The sequence below is a fragment of the Myxine glutinosa genome, chromosome 5, assembly GCF_964187855.1.
Source record: "Myxine glutinosa chromosome 5, kmMyxGlut1.1, whole genome shotgun sequence".
NCBI lineage: Eukaryota > Metazoa > Chordata > Myxini > Myxiniformes > Myxinidae > Myxine > Myxine glutinosa.
This window is the reverse complement of record NC_136265.1, coordinates 180,369,673-180,391,636: the sequence shown is the minus strand read 5'-3', so window position 1 is coordinate 180,391,636 and position 21,964 is coordinate 180,369,673. Positions and strand designations below refer to the sequence as shown.

Genomic DNA, 21,964 nt, shown 5'->3' with positions numbered 1-21,964 from the left:
ACTGCCGATCTGAGGGATGAGGAATGGAGCGGCAGAGAGTGCAGTCATCAGCAAAGAGATAGAGAGGATTTTCAAGAGAGTCAGAGAGATCATTGATGAAGACCAGAAAAAGCACAGGGCCCAGAACACTGCCTTGGGGAACTCCAGCCTGAACAGGAAGAGGAGATGAGAGAAACCCATTCAGGGCCACACGTTGACGACGACTAGAGAGGAAGTCTGCCAGCCATGCGTGGAGATTTCCATGGATACCAAAGGAGGAGAGTTTGGTGAGCAGAGCGGGGTGCCAGACCGTATCGAAGGCACGTGATATGTCGAGGGAGACAGCTCTAATTTCCTGTTTGGCATTGAGGACCTCCATCCATTGTTGAGACAGCAGAAGCAGCATGTCCAGAGTAGAGTGACCTGGTCTGAAACCAAATTGATGATCAGAGATCAAGCCATTGGAGAAGAGGAAAGATTTCATATCCGAAGCAATGATGGATTCCATGACTTTGCTGATAATTGGGAGAAGGCGAGATCTTGGAGACGGCGGCAGGGATTTTCGAAGCTCCACACGGTCTCCACGTTTTTCGAAGTTAAGTCTGTTCACAATTGTATTTTGTCGAAACTGTATTTATCTTTCGGTGTGTGAAGTTATTGTGTGCAACTTTGGTTGTTTCTCGGTGTTTATCTTTCATAAATTGATCGTCTGTTTGTCGTGTCGCGAGCAAGGCCTTGTACAGTGTGCACTGTACAACCTTGAGGCTTTGTTTTTCTCTCAGTGGTCCGTCGTTTGTGATCCAATAACTTTCGTTCTCTGTATTCCAAGTCTTTTCACCCATAGCCTACTTCCTTGTGTAAATCTCAACTCAAAAAAAAACAAACAAAAAAAAAAAACATTTCCTTCTCTGTTCTCATTCGTTTATTCATTCTTATTCGTTCGTTCGTTCTTCGACCACGTGTTTCTCCCCCATTTCCCCAGATAGTTTTCACTCATTAACCTTCAATGTTTACACTTTCCCCTCAAGTTATGTATTCCGTCATATTTTATAACACCTTTTTCTTCTTCTTCTTTAAAAGGCTGCTTTCGACTTGCTCACCAAATCAATTCATCCCAAAAAAAATATCCATCTCCTATAGTGCCTTTGTTCTACATTCCCTAAACTCTCCTGCACTCCATCCTCCATCGAGCGTCCTTAAACGTATTTTTAACTCGAAGGTCACAAGAAACTCATTTTGCAATAAATGTTCGTTTCCCATAAATCGTACACTTTCAAAAATCCAATCTCACCCCTCCCCTCCAAATCTTCCCCATAACCCCTCCCCTCCAAATCTTCCCCATCACCCCTCCCCTCCAAATCTTCCCCATCACCCATCCCTTTCAAATCTCCCCCCTTGCCCCCTCCCTCCTAAACTACTCCCTCACCCCTCCCCGCCAAGACGCCCCCTCGCCCCTCCCCTCCTAGACTCCTGCCTCACCCCTCCCCTCCAAATCTCCCCCATATCCCATCCCTTTCAAATCCCTCCCCTTGTCCCTTCCCTCCCAAACTCCCCCCTCACCCCTCCCCTTCAAATCTCCCCACCCTCATTGCTTCTCAATTTCCCCCCGCTCACTCCCCCTCCTCAAAGCGTCCTCCCCGCTTCTTCCCCCTTCAAACTCTCACCTCCATCTCCCCCAACCTTCTGCCTCGCTCTTCCCCCTCCTCAAATAACACCTCATTGTGGCTCACCCAATCACCATCAAACCTTTTGTCCGCCCCATCCTTCCCTTTCTCCGAGCTATTCTGAAATCTCTGACACACCTTCAACAGCTCTCCCTATCTCTTCCACCTCTTCCACATCTTACCCTACCCCTCCTCCCCCCTGTTCTGTATCTGATGCTCCCCCTTCCTCTTCATTAACGGTATGGACCTCAAACATCCGGGGCCTTCGTTCAAACTTAACTGATCTCTCCATACAGGTTGCTTCTGTCAAACCAGACGTGATCTGCTTAACAGAAACTTTCCTCCTTTATGATGTCTCTGATTCCATAGTATCTCTCCCGGGCTACTCCCTCCTCCGGTATGATAGACCTGAGCCTCGTCCTGGAGGCGGGGTTGCTATCTTTATCAAAAACTCTCTTCCTCACTCGCCCTGCACTGCACTCTCTCCACCTCACCCCCAGGAATACCTCTGGCTACGGCTTCCCCTTCGCTCCCACCTCTTGTTCATATGTGTGTTGTACCGTCCACCAAACAGTGATGACTCCATCTACATCTCGCTGTCTGATGATATGGACCAACTTCTATCTACTCATCCCAACTCTCTCTTCCTCATATGTGGTGATTTCAACTGTCATCATGCCAGTTGGCTGGGTGTGGGTACCTCTCTCACCAGCCATGGCTCCTCAGCAAAGGACTTCTGCGACTCACTGGGACTGACACAATCTGTCAATTTCCCGACCCGGATCTCAGTCAACGGAACATCTTCTCTTCTGGACTTGGTTATGACTAACTTCCCTGAAAATGTCTGCTGCTCTTCTTCTGCTCCGATCGGATCATCTGATCATGTCCTTGTTAAAGTGGACATCTCTCTGACCATCCTCAGGGAGCCTGCTCAGCGTCGACGAGTCTGGCATTTCACTCAGGCCAACTGGCACGGTCTTCAAGCAGCCATCAATCATCTGGACTGGTATCCCATCTCTACCACCTCTGACATCAACTCATCCTGGGAATTCTTCCAAAGTAAATTGCTCTCTCTCATGCACAGATTTATCCCATCTCGTCTTCAGTTGTCATACCCTTCCTCCCGTCCATGGTACACGGAATCTTGTGGTGAGGCTGTTGCCCAGAAACAACTTGCCTTCGTCTCCTGGAAAGCAAATCCAACGGAAGGAAATCTCATTTCCTTTCACAAAGCCCGAAACAAGTGTGTGTCCACCCTCAGGAGAGCCAGGAAACAATATCTCTCCGTTCTCAAGACCGAACTCTCTTATCTGTCTCCCTCTTCCAAATCCTGGTGGCGTCTGGTCAAATCCGTTTCTGGTGTTTGTTCCCCCTCCATCCCCTCCCTTACCTCAAACGGCTACACAGCTGACTCCGCACATGAAAAAGCTGAATGCCTCAACTCTGTGTTTGCCTCTAAATCTTGTGTCCCAAACCCATCCCTCTCTGTACCCACCATACCCAGTCGTACCCTGCTGCTCCTGGACTCCGTGTCCTTTCCTCCTGACAAGGTGGAAAAGTTTCTGTCAACCCTCGACTCTGATTCTGCAACTGGACCCGACGGCATCAGCCCACGGGTCCTAAAATCCTGCTCTGCTGCTCTATCTCACCCTCTCTCTGTTCTCTTCACCCTCTCTTTTGCTCAAGGTCAACTGCCATCTGCTTGGAAATCAGCCAACATCACCGCTTTGCACAAAAAAGGTGCAAAAACAGATCCTAGCAACTACAGACCAATCAGCCTTCTCCCAATTATCAGCAAAGTCATGGAATCCATCATTGCTTCTGATATGAAATCTTTCCTCTTCTCCAATGGCTTGATCTCTGATCATCAATTTGGTTTCAGACCAGGTCACTCTACTCTGGACATGCTGCTTCTGCTGTCTCAACAATGGATGGAGGTCCTCAATGCCAAACAGGAAATTAGAGCTGTCTCCCTCGACATATCACGTGCCTTCGACACGGTCTGGCACCCCGCTCTGCTCACCAAACTCTCCTCCTTTGGTATCCATGGAAATCTCCACGCATGGCTGGCGGACTTCCTCTCTAGTCGTCGTCAACGTGTGGCCCTGAATGGGTTTCTCTCATCTCCTCTTCCTGTTCAGGCTGGAGTTCCCCAAGGCAGTGTTCTGGGCCCCGTGCTTTTTCTGGTCTTCATCAATGATCTCTCTGACTCTCTCGAAAATCCTCTCTATCTCTTTGCTGATGACTCCACTCTCTGCCGCTCCATTCCTCTTCCCTCAGATCGGCAGTCTGCTGCCTCCTCACTCTCTGAAGACCTGGACAAAATCACAGACCGGTCAAACAAGTGGAACATGTCTTTCAATCCTGACAAATCTCACACTCTTACTATGTCTCTCCGAAAAGATCGACTGGACAACCCTCCCATCTACTTTCTCAACAATCCTCTCCAAGAAGTTCTGTCGCTCAAGATTTTGGGTCTCACTATCTGCCATGATCTTTCTTGGGAAAACCACATTTCCAAGCTGGCCTCCAAAGCCAGTCGCCGACTGGGCATCCTCCGTCGTGCGAAGTCCTTCCTCGGCACACCTGAGCTCCTCACCACATACAAGGCTTTCATCCGCAGCTCAATGGAATACTGTTCTCCCCTATGGGCCGGTGCTCCTGCCTCACACCTAGCTCGGCTTCACGCTGTTGAAACCAAAGCTTTCAGAATTATTGGAATCTCCCGCGATGAAGCTATCTCTGAGGGCCTTTCACTCACTCACCGCAGGCAGGTAGGTGGTCTTTCTGTCTTCTACCGACTCCTCTCCGGCCTTGCACCCCCAGCTCTCTCTGTGCTCTGTCCCCCAAATATTCCTACAGGTCGCACAAGATCTGCCAGCAACCCTCTGATGGTTAAACTGCCGAAATCTCGGCTCTCCGCTCACCTTCACTCTTTCATTCCTCTTTTCTCCCGCCTCTGGAACAAACTCCCTCACTCCCTTCAATCCCACTCCTCCCTCCAGGTCTTTAAAACAGCTGTTCACCACCATCTCTTATCTTCCCCCATCCAAAACCTTGATCTTTTTTACCCCCGCTAATTCACCCCAGATCCACCTTGTTTGAAATTCCAACTTCTTTCCTGGAAGTCCTGGCAGTGTCCATATGTTTTATACCTCTCCCACTGCCCCCTTCCCACGCCCCCCCCCCCAAAGCCCTCGCCCTCTCTCAGATCTCTCGATGTCTCCATGTCTCTCGGTCCCTGCTCTCAAATGTTGTGTTTGTGTCCTTCCCCCTCTCTCCCCATCTTGTCTACCGCTCCCTATGTTATATGTTTTATGTGTCGGTTTGTCTTTCTGTGTGTTCATGTGATTAATGTTCGCTCTTTCACGAGCCTCGATATTGTATACAAAAAAAAAAAAAAAAAAAAAAAAAAAAAGGCTGATTGGTCTGTAGTTGCTAGGATCTGTTTTTGCACCTTTTTGTGTAAAGCGGTGATGTTGGCTGATTTCCAAGCAGATGGCAGTTGACCTTGAGCAAAAGAGAGGGTGAAGAGAACAGAGAGAGGGAGTGAAAGAGCGGAAGAACAGGATTTTAGGACCCGTGGGCTGATACAACAACAACAACAACAACAACATGCATTTTAAAGGCCATTTTCCCGACTAGAGCGGGGGTTAGCCTTGCGGTCCCCATGACAATCTTCTCCATTTTGCCCTATTTTCTGCATCTCTCCTTGTTAACCCCCTTGCCCGCATTTCTTCTTCCACCATCTTTAGCCAAGTCTTTCTCGGTCTTCCCCGTCCTCTACTTCCTTCTACATTCATTTCCATCACTCTTCTCAACCAGTCACTTTCATCCTTCCTCAACACATGACTAAACCATCTCAACCTGTGCCTCTTCACAGCATCAATCACAGGCTCTATTCCCATCATCTTTCGCAATTCATCATTTGTCTTCCTCTCTCTCAACGATACTCCGCACATCCGTCGAACCATTTGCATTTCCACCCTTTCCAACCTTCGTTGCTGCTCTACGTTCATTACCCATGTCTCGCTCCCATAAATCATGACACTTCTCACATGCAGCATACACCTTTCCCTTCAGCTTCAACGACACTCCCCTCATCATCAGCACGCCACTCAGTTCCCGAAACTTCTTCCATGCACATCTCACTCCAGCAACCGTTGCCAAGTCTGATCCACCTTCTCCATTCAGCATGTCTCCGAGGTAGCAAAATGTTTTCACACCTTCCAGCTTCACGCCGTCTCCAAGATCCAACTCAACATTTCCTCCATCTGCAGCTCCCTCTGTGCACACCTTACATTTGAATGTAGCTGCCACACTGGTTCATGACCCTCTCAAACCACTACATTTTTGATGAACCCATTCAGCGCACATTGTACATTGAATGGAATTCACTACGACACCCTTCCTGCACACAACCCACGGCCACTTCCCAGTTCATTCCACCTCACCACATGCTTTACCACTTGCCATCACCTTCATTTTTCCGATATTCACCTTCAGACCTTTTTTCTCCATACATTCCTTCCACTTGTTCATCTTCTCCTTCAGTCCATCCATACTTTCTGCAATCAACACCAGATCATCTGCATACAACAACTCCCACGGTAAACCCTCCTTTACGTTCCGAGCCAGCACCTCCAACACAGCTACAAATAGTAGTGGACTTAATACCGACCCCTGATGCACTCCCACCTTCACCTCAAACTCACCACTGTTCCCGTCCTTCGTCCTTACAGCTGTGCGCGCTCTTTTGTACATTGCCATCACTACTCTGATCAGCCATTCCTCCACTCCTAACTTCCTCAATGCCCATGTCACGACTTCACGTGGAACCCTATCGAATGCTTTCTCCAGATCAACAAACCCAAGAAACAACTTCTTCCTCTTCTCCATGTACTTCTCCTGCAACTACCTCACAATAAAAAGCGCGTCTGTCGTTCCTCTTCCTGGCATCAATCCAAACTGTATTTCGTCAATCTTCACTTTCTTCCTTATCCTCCTCTCCAACACCCTTTCCAATACCTTCATTCCATGCTCCAATAACTTTATCGCTCGATACGAGCCACAGTCCAGAGGGTCACCTTTCCCCTTGTATAGAGGGACGAGGGTACTCAGTTCCCAATCCACTGGAATGCGGCCTTCTTTCACCACCAGATTGCAGATCTCTGTCATTCTCTTCACACCCCAATTTCCCGCTGCCTTCAACATATCTCCCACAACTCCCGTCGGCCCTCCCGCTTTTCCACTCTTCATTGCTTTCATCGCTTCCTCAACCTCCTTCTCGGTTATCTGACGGCATTAGCCGTCAGACGGCTTGACGGCTGACGGGGGACCGCAAGGCTAACCCCCGCTCTTGCAGGGAAAATGGCCTTAAAATGCATGTTGTGTTGTTGTACTCAAGGTCAGCTTTTATTTATTGGTATTTCTATGTTCATATGTTTACCATTGTAGAACAATAGCACCACTTTGTATGTTCATTCCCCCCCATTTTAAGTAAGTATAAATATTGGAACAAATGACTGACAGGTGTGTTCTGTTTCTTGTTGCACTGATTATTCAGGCATAAAAGAGCTGTGAACATCTCGTCTTGTTTTAGCCTTTGCTTTTGCCTTTGGAGTCAAGAGGCAAAAACCAACATGAAGACTAGAAAACTGTACATTGAACAAAAACAAGCAATTTGGAAGCTGAAATAACAGAAGAATTCAAATAGAACAAAAGCACAAAAATTGGGAATAGCAAATGCAACAATTTTGAATATCTTAAAAATGAACGAAACTACTAAACTACTTAGCAATAGACAACGGCCAGGTCAGCCAAGGAAAACAACTGCAGTTGTTGAAAGAAAAATTATCAGAGCTGTGAAGAAAAACCCAAAAACTGTTTGGCGTCAGGGAGGGCATCCGGCCATAAAAACATTGCCTCAAACAGGGAACCATGATTGTCATGGGGCCCGCAAGGCTAACCCCTGCTCTCGCGGGTAAAATGGCCTTAAAACGATCATTCATTCATTCATTGTGAAGAAAAACCCAAAAACAACTGTTAGTGATGTCACCAACAATCTCCAGAGTGCAGGTGTGAATGTGCCGCAATCTTCCGTTCAAAGAAGACATCGACGGCAGAATTACAAAAGCTGCACCGCAAAATGCAAACCTTTAAAAATAGAAAGGCCAGATTAGAATTTGCCCAGAAGTAGAGAGGTGAGCCGGTAGAGACAAAGTTTTATGGACAAATGAGACCAAGATAAACCTTTACCAAAGCGATGGAAAGGCAGAAGTGTGGAGAAAGGAAGGAACTGCATATGATCAAAAGCACACTACCTCATCTATGAAGTACGGTGGAGGTTGTGGCATGGCCTTGGGCTTGCATGGCTACCTCTGCAACTGGCTCACTCATCTTTTTTGATGATGTAACTAATGATGGCAGCAGCAGAATGAAATCGGAAGTGTACAGAAGCATTTTGTCTGCCTATGTACAAGAAAATGCCTCCAATTTCATTGGAGGATGCTTCACCAACAACAACTCAAAACATACTACCAACACAGCCAAGGAGGTCATCAGAGGGGGAAAGTGGAAGGTTTTAGACTGGACAAGTTGATCTCCTGATTTAAATCCAATGGAGCATGAATTTCACTTGCTGAAGAATAAACTAAAGTCAGAAACCCCCAAAACAAACAACTGAAAATGGCTGCAGTGAAGGCTAAGCAAAGCATCTCAAAGGAAGATACCAACAGTTTGGTGATGTCATTGGGTCACATGCTCGATGCAGTTATTGTATGCAAGGGATGTGCAAACAAATACTAACTATTATACTACTTTAACTTACTTTGGCCACTTATACTGACCTAAAATGTGGGAACTGAACATAAAAGTGCTATTGTTCTACGATGGTAAAACATAAAATACCAATAACTAAAATCTGACCTTTTGTGGTCTTGCCTCATGTTCATTTTTTGATCTCAAATCCAAATCTCTTGAGTATTTAGCAATAATAACAAACTTGACTTCACTCTTCCAACACTTATGGAGGGCACTGTATATGTTTTGTGTTGTTACAATGCATGTATTTCTTTGTAAACCTTGTTTTATTATTAAAGGGTGTTTATCAACAGAGGAACGGTGTCCAAACCTGATGCTTCAAATGCTGAGCTTGCACGCTTCTTGATGGAAGTTGTTGTTTTTGGTAATATGCTGGCGGAATGGCCTTAGAGGTACACACACTCACCTTTAAGCTGTCTAGCCTGGGTTTGAATCCCGACCCGGCTATTAAATGTCATTCCGTTGTTTCACCGGCTGGGTTAGTCGTCAACGCATGTGCCATCCCTTGGATGGATGTTAAACTGGACATCCTGTCTGCCAGCTTTCGTTTATGGACGTTAGATCCCATGGTGTCCTCTGTAAAGAGTATGTGAGCTATCGCCAGCACCATAAACAAATTCCAAATTGCTACCCTAACCAACAGGAGGCCATTAGCAGCACATCCGTACCCTCAGCCAATGATGCTATCCCACAGCATTGTGCTGTTTATCAACAAGAAGAGGTGTTTGGTAATTATGGAGAGATCTCTTCTCTCCCCTCTCTCTCTCATTTCTATCTGTCTTTTATATTTGTCCATTCTAGTTAATTCCATGCCTCTGTGTCCACATTCTTATAACCATTTGCTTGTCGGACTCGGCTTGATATTCTTATGCAGCAGAGAAAGTGATGGGTGGCTCAGAAAGTTCCGCCAATCCCGCAAGTCCCGGGGAGGTCTTCATTCCTCTGGACCTGGACCTGCAGCATGCTGATGAGGGTGGAGTCGAGGGAGTAAATGGCCAATCGGAGTCATTGGGAAGCAGTGTTGACGTGTCTGCATCATCACGTAAGGTGCCACAGCCTACAAAGCGTTTCCAGCGGAGGGGTTTCAGAAGATACTTAAACAGGTAAATGTAAGAGCACGGATTGGCGTGTCTAGCGTTGCCATTTGAAGCGGTGCTAACCCATCACTCGTACTCATACCCATGCAGGTACTCCTACCGTTCTAGCAGACCTTCATCCCGACCATACTTTTGCCGAATATGCGGCTCTCGCTTCCTTTCTGCCGATGACCTTCATTTCCACGTGGAATCTCATGACACAGTGCACCCTGAACACTTCCGCTGCCTTCAATGTCCATACCACTGCCGACGGTGGTCTTCTTTGAAGGTATGGGGACATCCTCACGGAATTGTCTGTGCACCTGCAGGAACACGTTGGCTCCATGAGGTGATCCAAAAGGACTTGTTTTTAGATAATGGATGCTCCTATATATGCTCACTTGATAACCCTGATCACTCATGTTGTGCATTTCATTTTCAACAAGTTGATATTGAACTTCGTGTTAGCGATTTGAGATTGTCTTGAGTACAAGATCACATGAACTTTACAACAATGTGCAAACCTTTTGACTGATGAACATTTGGAAGTATACACTTTTAAAAACTCCTCTCATGCGCACGTGATGACTGGTTTTAAATCATCAAATCTCCACTAATACGGCACTTGCAAAATGACATATTCCACCCCAGAATGTTCGGCGAGCATGCACAGAAACTCCAGGAATTGGCGGTGTTCAGGGCATCATTAAGTATATTGTGTGCTGTAGATAATAATTGTTACTTAAAGCAGCTCACAAAGTTTCTGAAAGAAGCCGAAAATACTTGCAAAAGTACCTGAGAGAAAGGAAAGGCCTGTGCCTCTGCACAACGAAACACCTATTTCTCTTTCTCGCCAAACGGGAACCTTTTCTGAACACCGATGTGAAGGGCATATCTCGGGGGTTGTGCATGTACAGGAATGAATGAAAAATGAATGAATGATCGTTTTAAGGCCATTTTCCCCGCTAGAGCAGGGGTTAGCCTTGCGGGCCCCATAACGATCATGGTTCCCTGTTTGAGGCAATGTTTTTATGGCCGGATGCCCTTCCTGGCGCCAACCCTTAGTCGCCTCTTACGATGCGCAGGGATACGGTGTACCTATTCTAAACCGGGGTACACACAGGGATTGGGCATGTACAGGAGAGGTTTAAAATGATTTTTACTGTAAGTCACATGGGGGATTGGATGCTGTATGGGCTGTGAGGCCCGTCATAAATATTTTTGTTTGGTTCCGGGCTACAAGAGAAATTGCACCAGATTTTTGCATTTACTGGTAAAAGGAGAAGCGTGTGCATGTGTTGTTGGTTGTCATCTACATATGTGGGTTTCAGAAGGTGGAACGGAGCCCGTGTGCGCGTGTGTGTGTGTGTGTGTGTGTGTGTGTGTGTGTGTGTGTGTGTGTGTGTGTGTGTGTGTGTGTGTGTGTGTGTGTGTGTGTGTGTGTGCGTGCGTGCGTTTGTTTTTATACATATCCGATGCTGCCGCTTGCTTGCACTAACAGGAAATTATAGGATATATCCACACCTCTCAGACTCTCCCAGGGATTTTCCGTGAGTCCGATTTTCATCCAGGAATTGAAGAATTATGGTTAAGCATTTTGAAACTGCCACTCTTTCGTATAAATGCTGAAAATTATGTTGCAAACACTAGTTTAGTTCCAGATTTTGCACTTGCATTGGCGGGTTAAAAGTTTCTGACGAACAGAGCCGAGTCACTGAAAACACGTACACAGCGCATGCATGAAAGGCCTTGTTTAGCATTCGTACGTCATTTTGAAGGTGCTGTATTGTTAATGACTCTGTTTTTGGTCCCGTCCTTGTGGACATGCCTAAACGTGCCTCGCCTCAGAGCTTCCATAATGCCTCACGTGAGCGATTTTGAAGTCTGTTGAATGGAGCCATTTTTTTTTTGTGTCTGTTGCAGGAGCACATGTACAATCACGAAGGTGTGAAGCCACACAAGTGTGAAGAGTGCAGTTACACGAGTGTGTACCGCAAAGACGTGTTTCGCCATGCCGCAGTGCACAGCAAGGATCGGTGAGGAAGCCTGGGGAGTTTGGGTGAGCATGAGATTGCTGGTGATTTTAGTTCGATTGGAAGTGGTGAGTGATCATAAAGAGCAAGGTGTACGAGGGGAATGCCCAGAATGGTATGAATTATGAATGGAAAAGGAGAGGATATTTTAAATGAACAATTGTGGAATTTGCATTTAAATTGGCCTTGCCCTGCGTGACGTCATGCAGTGTTTCCGTTGGTAAAATCAAATACAGACGTAAATTCCTTGTAAAAAAGCCGTAATATTCTATGATCCATATAATCCCACTGGGATATCTGGCACGTGTTTTCATTTTACAGTGACAACTTTTGATATCGAACCGAATTATTATTTTCCAAATGGGAAGATCGATGAACAAAAATCACTTATCTCTGTGAGGTACACTAGCATCGAGGAAATGATCATAAAATGTCAACACCAATGGACTAGTCACGGCCTACGAATGACTGACACGTGACTGCCAAAGCAGGTCTTATATTCCCAACTCAGTTATGGCCCACTGTGCCGTGATGACCGGGGCTGCTGCCGTGACCTGAGGTGCCCTGGTGACCTGAGAAGATGTTGTTAAGACACCCTGAAAGTGTATCCCAAGGCGATCACATTGACAACGAATATTACAAGGAAAAGACCAGAAACAGATCAAAGTGACACCGGATTATCCAGCAAGGTGTTGCCCTTTTCAAGGTGAATCACTTTGCTTTCAAAGCTGAAAAGGGTGTGAACAGAATCCCAATATGAGGAAAATCTTCTTCCCCCCAAAAGCCTTGTGCTGGATTAACGGTTAAGGTGCCTGGCTTAAGATATCAGGGTTTTGAGTTTGAACCACTGTTGTGCCGTCAAAATAACACCAGGTGGGTTTACTCAGCATCATTGTCATCGTTCCAAAGTCAGCAAGATGAGTACCAGCTTAATGAGAGCAATGAGCCTATGTATGCCCGGCAGAGTGATGAGCCTATGTAATTTGAGTATCCTATGGCAAGCCGTACAGGATTGTGCCCCATAGCCAAGCAAAAACTGCCCGGCAGAGTGATGCGTCTGAATACACGAAAGGAATGGCTCTTTTTCTTCCTCACTCACCCCCTCCCCAATCCTCACCAGGAACCGCTGGCCACATCTACCACCATGTATTAAATCTCTGCCTCATCGGCCATCTCAAAAGTCCGTCGATAAGAACGTGCCTTGATATCGTCGTCTTATCGAGGGAGTAACGATGACGGCGATTATTTTTCCAAGAAATTGGAAATTGTTAGGATTGACTATTAACAACACCAATGCCGATGACAATGATGACACCAACAACAATAACAACATTTGTAAGGTTCAGAAGTGAGGCAACCAAACCACACAGGTTTTTCTGTAGGTTTCATTCACAATCATCTGCACAGATAATCCGGCTGGTTGTTGGCAATCAAAGAACACGTTAAAATAGCACCATCGCTCTCTCGCTCAAACAAGTCCAACGTCCACCATATTGAAAATCCGGCTGCTTGTTGGCAATCAAAGAGCACATTAAAATATCACCATCACTATCTCGCTCCAACAAGTCTAACGTCCGCCATATTAAAAAATCCGGCTGGTTGTTGGCAATCAAAGAACACGTTAAAATAGCACCATCGCTCTCTCGCTGCAACAAGTCTAACGTTCGCCATATTGGAAATGATTTACCCTGGCTGTATAGCATTCTGTGCGGTAAACATGTTGTGACATTACATGTGGAGCCCATTGAAACAATTTTCACATCCAACCTGCTGGTGTGTTAGTGCAATGTTGTAGGATTCCTTTATCTATATTATAATAGCCGTAGATGATTCTGTCTGTCTGTCTGTCTGTCTATCTGTTGGGTGTCTGTCCGGGGTGTGGCTTACTCGGTTTGCAGAGTAGCTCCACCCATAGCTCCACCCATTCTGGGAGTGGCTATAAACAAATATCCACCATTTTATTAACTCGCATAGCTTTGAGTCCTGTTTTGTAGGCCCGTGGTGTCTTGCTCTCCCCCAGTTTTATTTCAAATCAAATTCGATTAATCATTTCATTTTTCACAGTCGCTAACATAGTTTTAGACTCGGTTGAAAAAAAACGGGAAGAAAATCCGATGAAAGTTGCCGTTTATAGAACGAAATGAATTCTCAAAGGCCTGTAACTTCAAGGCCATTGAGTCTCTCTCACGCCTTTATCTCCAATCTAACTCACCATATGATTTCATTTTTATCGATGGTTTTACTTTTAGACTCGGTGTCAGCAATAATTGAGAACAATCCACACACGCGGGAAAATGCAGAGATATATTTTTTAAAATCGCGTCATGATGTATCATACACCGCCCAACATGACACCGCCGGCAATGTGTCGATATATATTAAAAATTCGCTTTTGCTTTTCCGTTATGATATATTACTATTTCGTTTGATGATAGTCGTCACAAAAACGTCAACAATGATGCCGACATATATTTCTTCGTTTTTATTTCATTCAACATATTAGCCGGAAGTAAAATATGTTTCAGGAAATTACCGAGAGATATTTCTTCGTTTTTTTTATTAGTTATGTGCGCATACACTTTAAATAGGTTTATTTGAAATCTTTAATTTTCCACAAACATTCCACACACGCGGGAAAATGCAGAGATATATTTTTTAAAATCGCGTCATGGTGTATCATACACCGCCCAACATGACACCGACGGCAATGTGTCGATATCTATTTTAAATTCGATATATCATTTCATTTTTCACAGTCGCTAACATAGTTTTAGACTCGGTTGGAAAAAAACGAGAAGAAAATCCGATGAAAGTTGCCGTTTATAGAACGAAATGAATTCTCAAATGCCTGTAACTTCAAGGCCATTGAGTCTCTCTCACGCCTTTATCTCCAATATAACTCACCATCATGGTTTTAGACTCGGTGTCAGCAACGCGGGAAAACGCAGAGATATATTTTTAAAAATACACCATATCACCGCCCAACAGCCAACAAGTATCATACACCGCCCAACATGACACAGACGTCAACATTTCGACATTATCGCTTTTTCTTTAAACCGAGCCGAACCGAATAAACCGAGTGAATTCACCGTTTACCTTTGATGACAGTCGTCACAAAAGGACATATATTTCTTCGTTTTTATTTCATTCAACATTTTTAGCCGGAAGTAAAATTACCGAGAAATTACCGAGTTCAGGAAATTACCGAGACATATTTCTTCGTTTTTTTATTTATTAGTTATTTGCGCATACACTTTAAATAGGTCTATTTGAAATATTAAATTTTCACAATGTAATTTACTTGCCATTTGTCATTTGATAATTTATGAGACACTTCCTATTGAGGATCGTGACAATTCATGCGGTGCGTGGAAATTTCCATTTCCAAAATGGATGAAGAACGCAGCCCTGAACAGGATGCAGCAAGAAAACGAATGAGAAGGGCGAACGAGTCCGTCGTCGAACGTCAATGCAGACTTGAACAGGATGCAGCCAGAAAACGAATGAGACGGGAGAACGAGTCCATCGACGAACGTCAATGCAAACTTGCGGGGTCACCCGTGGGAATCCCTCGGGCATGGATGTGTGTGACATTTCGACATATTGAGTTAGATGCTGCACATTCATTTTTACAAAATGGTTACTGGCAAGTCATCAGATCCAGAAATGGTGTAAAAACCACCGTTTAGAGGCCATTTTTCCCCGCAAAGCGGGGGTTTGCCTTTTCGGGGACCGTGGTAGTTGTTGTTTTTTTGTCCCCTTTTTGAAGCAATGTTTTACGGCCGGATGCCCTTCCTGACGCCAACCCTTTTTGCCGCCTTCAACGACAAACAGGGAATTACCAGTGAACTGGTACTCAATTAGCCGACCTCGGAAGGATGACAAGCTGAGTCAACCCCCCTGGCATTAATTCGGCGATCGACCGAGATTCGAACCCAGGATCCTAAGCCGGCACCCTAGCCGCTAGCCCAACACCAGAAATGGTGTCATGAACACAATTTATTTACGCACAAGCACAAAAGCAAGACGGGCCGATTTCCGATTCCGACGGGCCGACGGGCGAGACGGGCCGATTTCCGATTCCGACGGGCCGATTTGGAGCAAGAAAAAGAACGAGACAGGAGAAAAAGGAGAGAAACGAGACGGGGAAAGCCGATTGGAGAGGCGAGTGAGGCGCGATTGGAGAGGATTGTGAGGCGCGATTGGAGAGGAGTGTGAGGCATGATTGGAGAGGAGTGTGAGGCGCGATTGGAGAGGAGTGTGAGGCACGATTGGAGAGGAGTGATTGGAGGGGAGTGTGAGGCACGATTGGAGAGGAGTGTGAGGCACGATTGGAGAGGAGTGTGAGGCGCGATTGGAGAGGAGTGTGAGGCGCGATTGGAGAGGAGTGTGAGGTGCGATTGGAGAGGCGTGTGAAGGATTGGAGAGGAGAGGAGTGTGAGGGATTGGAGAGGTGAGGGATTGGAAAGGAGAGGGATGTGAGGGTTTGGAGAGGAGAGGAGTGCTGGGTGGAGAGAGGAGAGTGTCAGGTGGAGACAGGAGAGTGTCAGGTGGAGGCAGGAGAGTGTCAGGTGGAGAGGAGTGAGGGGTCACATATTATGTGAAATAAATAAATTGTGTTCATCACACCATTTCTGGATCTGATGACTTGCCAGTAACCATTTTGTAAAAATGAATGTGCAGCATATAACTCAATATGTCGAAATGTCACACACATCCATGCCCGTGGGATTCCCACGGGTGACCCCGCTAGTCTTACTATAATTCACCAAATGTCCGTCCATCTGTCTGTCCGTTCGAAGGTACCGCAAAAACTGCTGAACCGATCGCAACGATATTTTGGGTGGGTAACCCTGGGATCTCCAGGAGTAAAATGGGCTATTTAATTTTTCCCATTTCAGCTTTGGTCTTCAGCATTCTCAGGTTTGGACTCCCGTATAACATTCGCGTTCGCATAACGTTCATTGTGACGATGTTTTCATTGTGACGATGTTGTTTTCCCGGGTGCCGCACAAACGGCTGCACCGATCGCTGCACGGCTGCACCGATCGGACTCGGTGACCTCGGACAAAGACCTTTTGTAAGGACATGGGTTGAATCCCTGCTTGAGAGAATTTCAAACCCCTCCCCGCCATCACGGCCATCTCCCCAACTCACAATCCCATGAGATATGCGGAAAGGACGACCCAAAACCAATATAAACATCATTAAACATCATTTGTATGTAAACATCATTAAAAGTAAATAATGACCTCGGCCAAAGTTCAAACGACGTTTAATCTCTACATGAGAGAATTCAACATAGCTATTTTGGCGGTGTATACGCTAACAGATCGCTGTCTCCATCGATCTTGCCAGGGCCGTAACACCTATCAGCTCAAAATCCTTTTAACTGTTGATTTGGTAGTTTTTACAATGAAGGAAACACGTATCGGCAGTACATACGACATAGCGATTGTGAATGTGACAGCTCTGAGGCGTCTTTCGCTTCGCATCGCAGTGACGGTGAGCACCAACATGGCGGCTGCAAGATTAAAATCTGGCTTCAAGCCCCCTCACCACCCAAAGCCTTCAACCAGACATATTAACACGCTCCTCCCCCTTCATTCCCATTCTTCAAAGCAAAGCGGTAAAAATTGTTGTATCGCCATTATATATGACGAGCAACGGTACCCGCCCTAAGGGCGGGGCTCCAATTTGGAGGCGCGATTTATATAAACATCCGTTAAATATCACATGCAAATAATCAAAATCTAAACAGTATTTTTAGAATGTCAATAAAAAAACCACATCACTGTTCATATCAGTAAATATTATTCCATCGTGTTTCAAATCGTGATATCAACTGTACGCGTTTCTTTAGGGAAAAAAATGGAATGATATGTCAAAACTTTGTCAAAAGGAACTTTTATCAGCAATGTCGTCTATCCTGAAGTTCTAAGCTGAAGAAGAGGTACAAAATCATTTTAAAAAAATTCCCTAAAGAAAAGCGTACAGTTGATATCACGATTTGAAACACGATGGAATGATATTTACCGATATGAACAGTGATGTGGCTTTTATTGAAATTCTAAAGATACTGTTTAGATTTTGATGATTTGCGTGTGATATGATTTAACGGATGTTTATATGAATCATTTAAAATAAAAAAAAGCCTTCAATTTCTCATATTTTACCTTTTCATTTGGGCCTTCCAATTGAAGCCCCACCCGTAGGGTGGGTACCGTTGCTAGTAATCTTAATGTATGTTGTGTAAATGAGCTGTTTATCCTTTAATTGCATTCTCACTCTTACCTTCTGTTCCTGGCAGAAAGACGAAGAAGGAAGTGGTGAGTTACTTGCGATTTTTGTAACCCTTATTTAATCGTAGTTTACTTCCTGGTGCTTTTCATTTTTAACAAACGTGTTATGTCAAGAGAAAACACTTGATGCCTCAAATGGTAATAAAAAGTTCAGTACTGTGCAAAAGTTTGGGTTATCCAAAGGATATTCATACTTTGGGATAAATTCATCACATTATCATTGATAACAGTCATATGTGTTTATTATTGTAAATTAACATCCAAGATAAAAAGAAGAAAGTTTGTTTGTTTGTGTGTTTATTATGCATTCAGATCCTGCAGGAATTAGAACTAGAAGTAGAAATTTTTTTTAACGAGAACAAAGCGACTGTGTCGCCAATATGCCTCCGCATAGTCCCACAACGGGTAGATGCCCTTGTTCACTGTCCTAAAAATAAACAAGTTTGATTTAATTCCCTTCAGCTGTTTTCAAGTATCACATTTTCACCAGCCATGACAGGTTTCACATCGATCGGTGAAGCAGTTTCAGAGAAGGGATTAAAAAAAAAAATATCAGCTTTCAAGCTAATATGGCTGCCACACCATGTGACATATGACCTTTAAAAATGTACACTCTGCATATGTATGGGTAGGGGATTACGTTTGTGAGGTTTCGTCTTAATCGGATAATGTTCGTTTTTCTATCCAATATGGCTGCCAAACCACGTGACCTACAACATCATCATTTTAAAATTATATGCAACAGTGGTGTTAGATATTTGTAGAATTTTGCATCAATAGGGTAAGCGGTTTCAGATATATAATTATTTAATATTTTCCTTCAATCCAATATGGCTGCCACACCATGTGACCAATAATGTTTTTGTGATCATCTTTTAATCGCCATGCCGAGTCAATGACACATGTAAAGTTTCAAGTCAATCGATTTGGTGGTTTGGAAGAAGTTGTTTTTTTAAGGTTTTAGGTTAAATCCAATATTATTTAATATTTCATAGTTCATAAATTAGTCATAAATTTAATATTTCCATACAAATGGGTCATAGATCATGTGCATGCAATTTCAGATTTTTAGGATAAGGAATTCAATTGAAACATTTTTGGCTGGTATACCACTTCACCTATGATGTCATCATTATCATGCTTTTGTTTCCCATTGGGAGTACTGTACTTGACAATGTGCCAAGTTTCAAATTTTCCCATTCAGCGGTTTCGGAGAAATAAAATTTTAATTATTTGCGTTTAACCCAAGATGGCTGCCATAACACCTGACCTATGATGTCACAATTATCATAAAAACATTCTGCATGGGTGTCACTCCCACCCTGAAAGTTTCGTCTCAATCGGACATATTGTTGCGGAGAATAACGAGGTTTAGCCCGTACGGACGGACGGACGGAAGGACGGATGGACAACCCGAAAACATATTGCCTCTGGTCACCTTCGGGGGTGGAGGCATAAAAAAGAAATGAATCAGATAATTGGCCTTCAGGCGTCGATTGGGCCCTGTGCTAATACATTGCCTGGGTTTTTTTTGCAGGAGCGATCGAGTAATGTTTTGTGAAGATCGTATTTCGTGATTTGTTGTCAACAACACAAATTAAATTATTATAGTTTACACATGCGACTGTTATTAAAAAGATTGTTTTACACACGTTTAGTACAACACTTCTGTGTTCAGGTCTCGAGTGACGTGTGTGTGTGTGTGTGTGTGTGTGTGTGTGTGTGTGTGTGTGTGTGTGTGTGTGTGTGTGTGTGTGTGTGTGTGTGTGTGTGTGTGTGTGTGTGTGTGTGTGTGTGTGTGTGTACACAGTGCCTATAGAAAGTCTACAACCCATTTCAACATTTTCACCTTTTGTTACCTGTATCCTGGAATTAAATTGCATTAAAGCAGACATCTTCCACCTTTACTTACACATCATAACCGACAACTTCCAAGTGAAAAACAAATTTGACAAATTTCAGAAAATTAACAAGAACGCCACTCAGTAGTGCGCATACTCCCGCCGTGGGTCAAGTTGGAATAGTACGATTTCACAAAAAGTTTGAGGGAGTAGTTCAGTGACAACACAAGACAACACAAGACAAGACAACACAAGACAACACAAGACAGACACTGCACAGATATATATTTAGAATATATAGAAGATAATGTTTAAAAAAAAACAAGGCAATTTCACTTACATTTTCGGATTCAGCGTTCAATTCTATATAAGTCAGTGTATTTTGAGGCATGTGTGACTTCAAATAAAATTGTAAGCCAGGAAAAACGTTCGTTTCATTCCATAGGGATACAACATGTAAAACTGGCCCAAACGTCAAAACAAAACTCGCTCATTTTAAGTCGTACAAGCTAATGCGACCACTCATTCTTCTGGGAAGAATCCCGTGCACATGCTTGTCACACTTGTAACTCACCTGTCTTTATAAGTTCATCAAATACTGACACCGCGATTGACATTCGCTGAGGTAAATGTTGATATCTCTTCTGAGGTAAAATAAACAAACAAACAAAAAAAACAGTTTAAAAGCATTATACGTATCAAACGATACATTTTATGAAACGGGGAAACCTTATACACACTTTGGTGGTTTTAAAATGACAGAATATGTCTTTATTAGAAAAAAAAAAGAACCTTGAAGACGACGCTGCTAACAAAATACACCGCTCTAACGCATAACCACGAGTTTAAACTACATTTACAACAAATATGAAAACTATTTTCATATCACAATGTTAAATATAGAATATATAGAAGATAATGTTTAAAAAAAATGAGCCCTATCTTCCAATGGTAAACAATCCTTAAAAAAATTCCTGGATCCGGAATAATATCCTGAGCTTCACCAAAAACGAATCAATTCTTCCTTATCCCAAGGGCAATCATCCCACCAACTTTCATCCAAATTCGTTGAGAACTTTTCCAGATATCTTGTACACACACACACACACACACACACACACACACACACACACACACACACACACACACACACACACACACACACACACACACACACATACACACACACGATCGAATGCATTACTCCCTGGCAGGAGTAATTATAAAACCAAAAATAGAATATCTTGGTTGGCTAAGTGTCCACCCCCCTTATAATCGTAATTTTATATTAGCTCAGGTGTAACCAATCACCTTTAAATCACACACCAAGTTAATTGGCCTCCACCTGTGTTAAATTGAAGTGATTCTGATTATTTCAAAATAAAATCAGTTGTTCCTGTAGGTTTCCTCTGCTGGGTCGTGCATTTCACAGCAAAAAGTCAACCATGAGCACCAAGGAGCTTTTAAAAGAACTCACATATGCATATAAAATATGCATATCCATACTCACATATGGATAAAGTTGTGGAAAGTCACAGATCAGGGGATGCATATAAAAATATTTCAAAGGCCTTGAATATCCCTTGGAGCACAGTGAAGCCAATCATTAAGAAGTGGAAGGTGTATGGTACCACCAAGACCCTGCCAAGATCAGGCCGTCCCTCCAAACTGCATGACCAAGCAAGGAGACTGATCGGAGAGGCCTTCAAGAGGCAGGCCAATGGCAACTTTAAAAGAGCTACAGGCCTTTATGGTAAAGACTGGTCACTGTGTGCATGTGACAACAATATCCCAAACACTTCACAAGTTTGGCCTGTATGGTGGGGTGTCGAGAAGGAAGCCATTACACAAAAAAATCCCACCAAGAGTCCCGTTTGAGGTATGCAAAAAAACACTCCAGAGATTCTGAAGCCATGTGGCAAAGTTTTGCGGTCTGACGAAACCAAGATGGAACTTTTTGGCCTAAATGCAAAACGTTATGTTTGGCACAAATCCAACACATCACATCACGCAAAGAACACCATCCCTACTGTGAAGCATGGTGGTGGCAGCATCATGTTATGGGGATGTTTCTCATCAGCAGGGACTGGGGCACTTGTCGGGATAGAAGGGAAAAAGGATGGAGCAACATACAGAAAAATCCTGGAGGAAAACTTGCTGCCCTCTTCAAGAAATCTGAAATTAGGATGGAAGTTCACCTTTCAGCATGACAACGACCTGAAGCACAGCCAAAGCTACACTGGA

The 21,964-nt window shown here is 44.1% G+C and overlaps 1 protein-coding gene across 7 annotated transcripts in view; it reads left to right on the top strand.

The window, feature by feature from the left end:
- ZNF335 (zinc finger protein 335) overlaps nucleotides 1-21,964 on the top strand; it is a 167,056-nt gene that overhangs the window by 30,151 nt on the left and 114,941 nt on the right. For all 7 annotated transcript variants that reach the window (XM_068115359.2, XM_068115361.2, XM_068115355.2 and 4 more), the window contains 4 exons: nucleotides 9,340-9,568; nucleotides 9,653-9,830; nucleotides 11,465-11,577; nucleotides 17,888-17,906. In XM_068115359.2, the coding sequence (XP_067971460.2) occupies nucleotides 9,340-9,568; nucleotides 9,653-9,830; nucleotides 11,465-11,577; nucleotides 17,888-17,906 (539 nt within the window). The remainder of the gene's footprint in view (nucleotides 1-9,339; nucleotides 9,569-9,652; nucleotides 9,831-11,464; nucleotides 11,578-17,887; nucleotides 17,907-21,964) is intronic.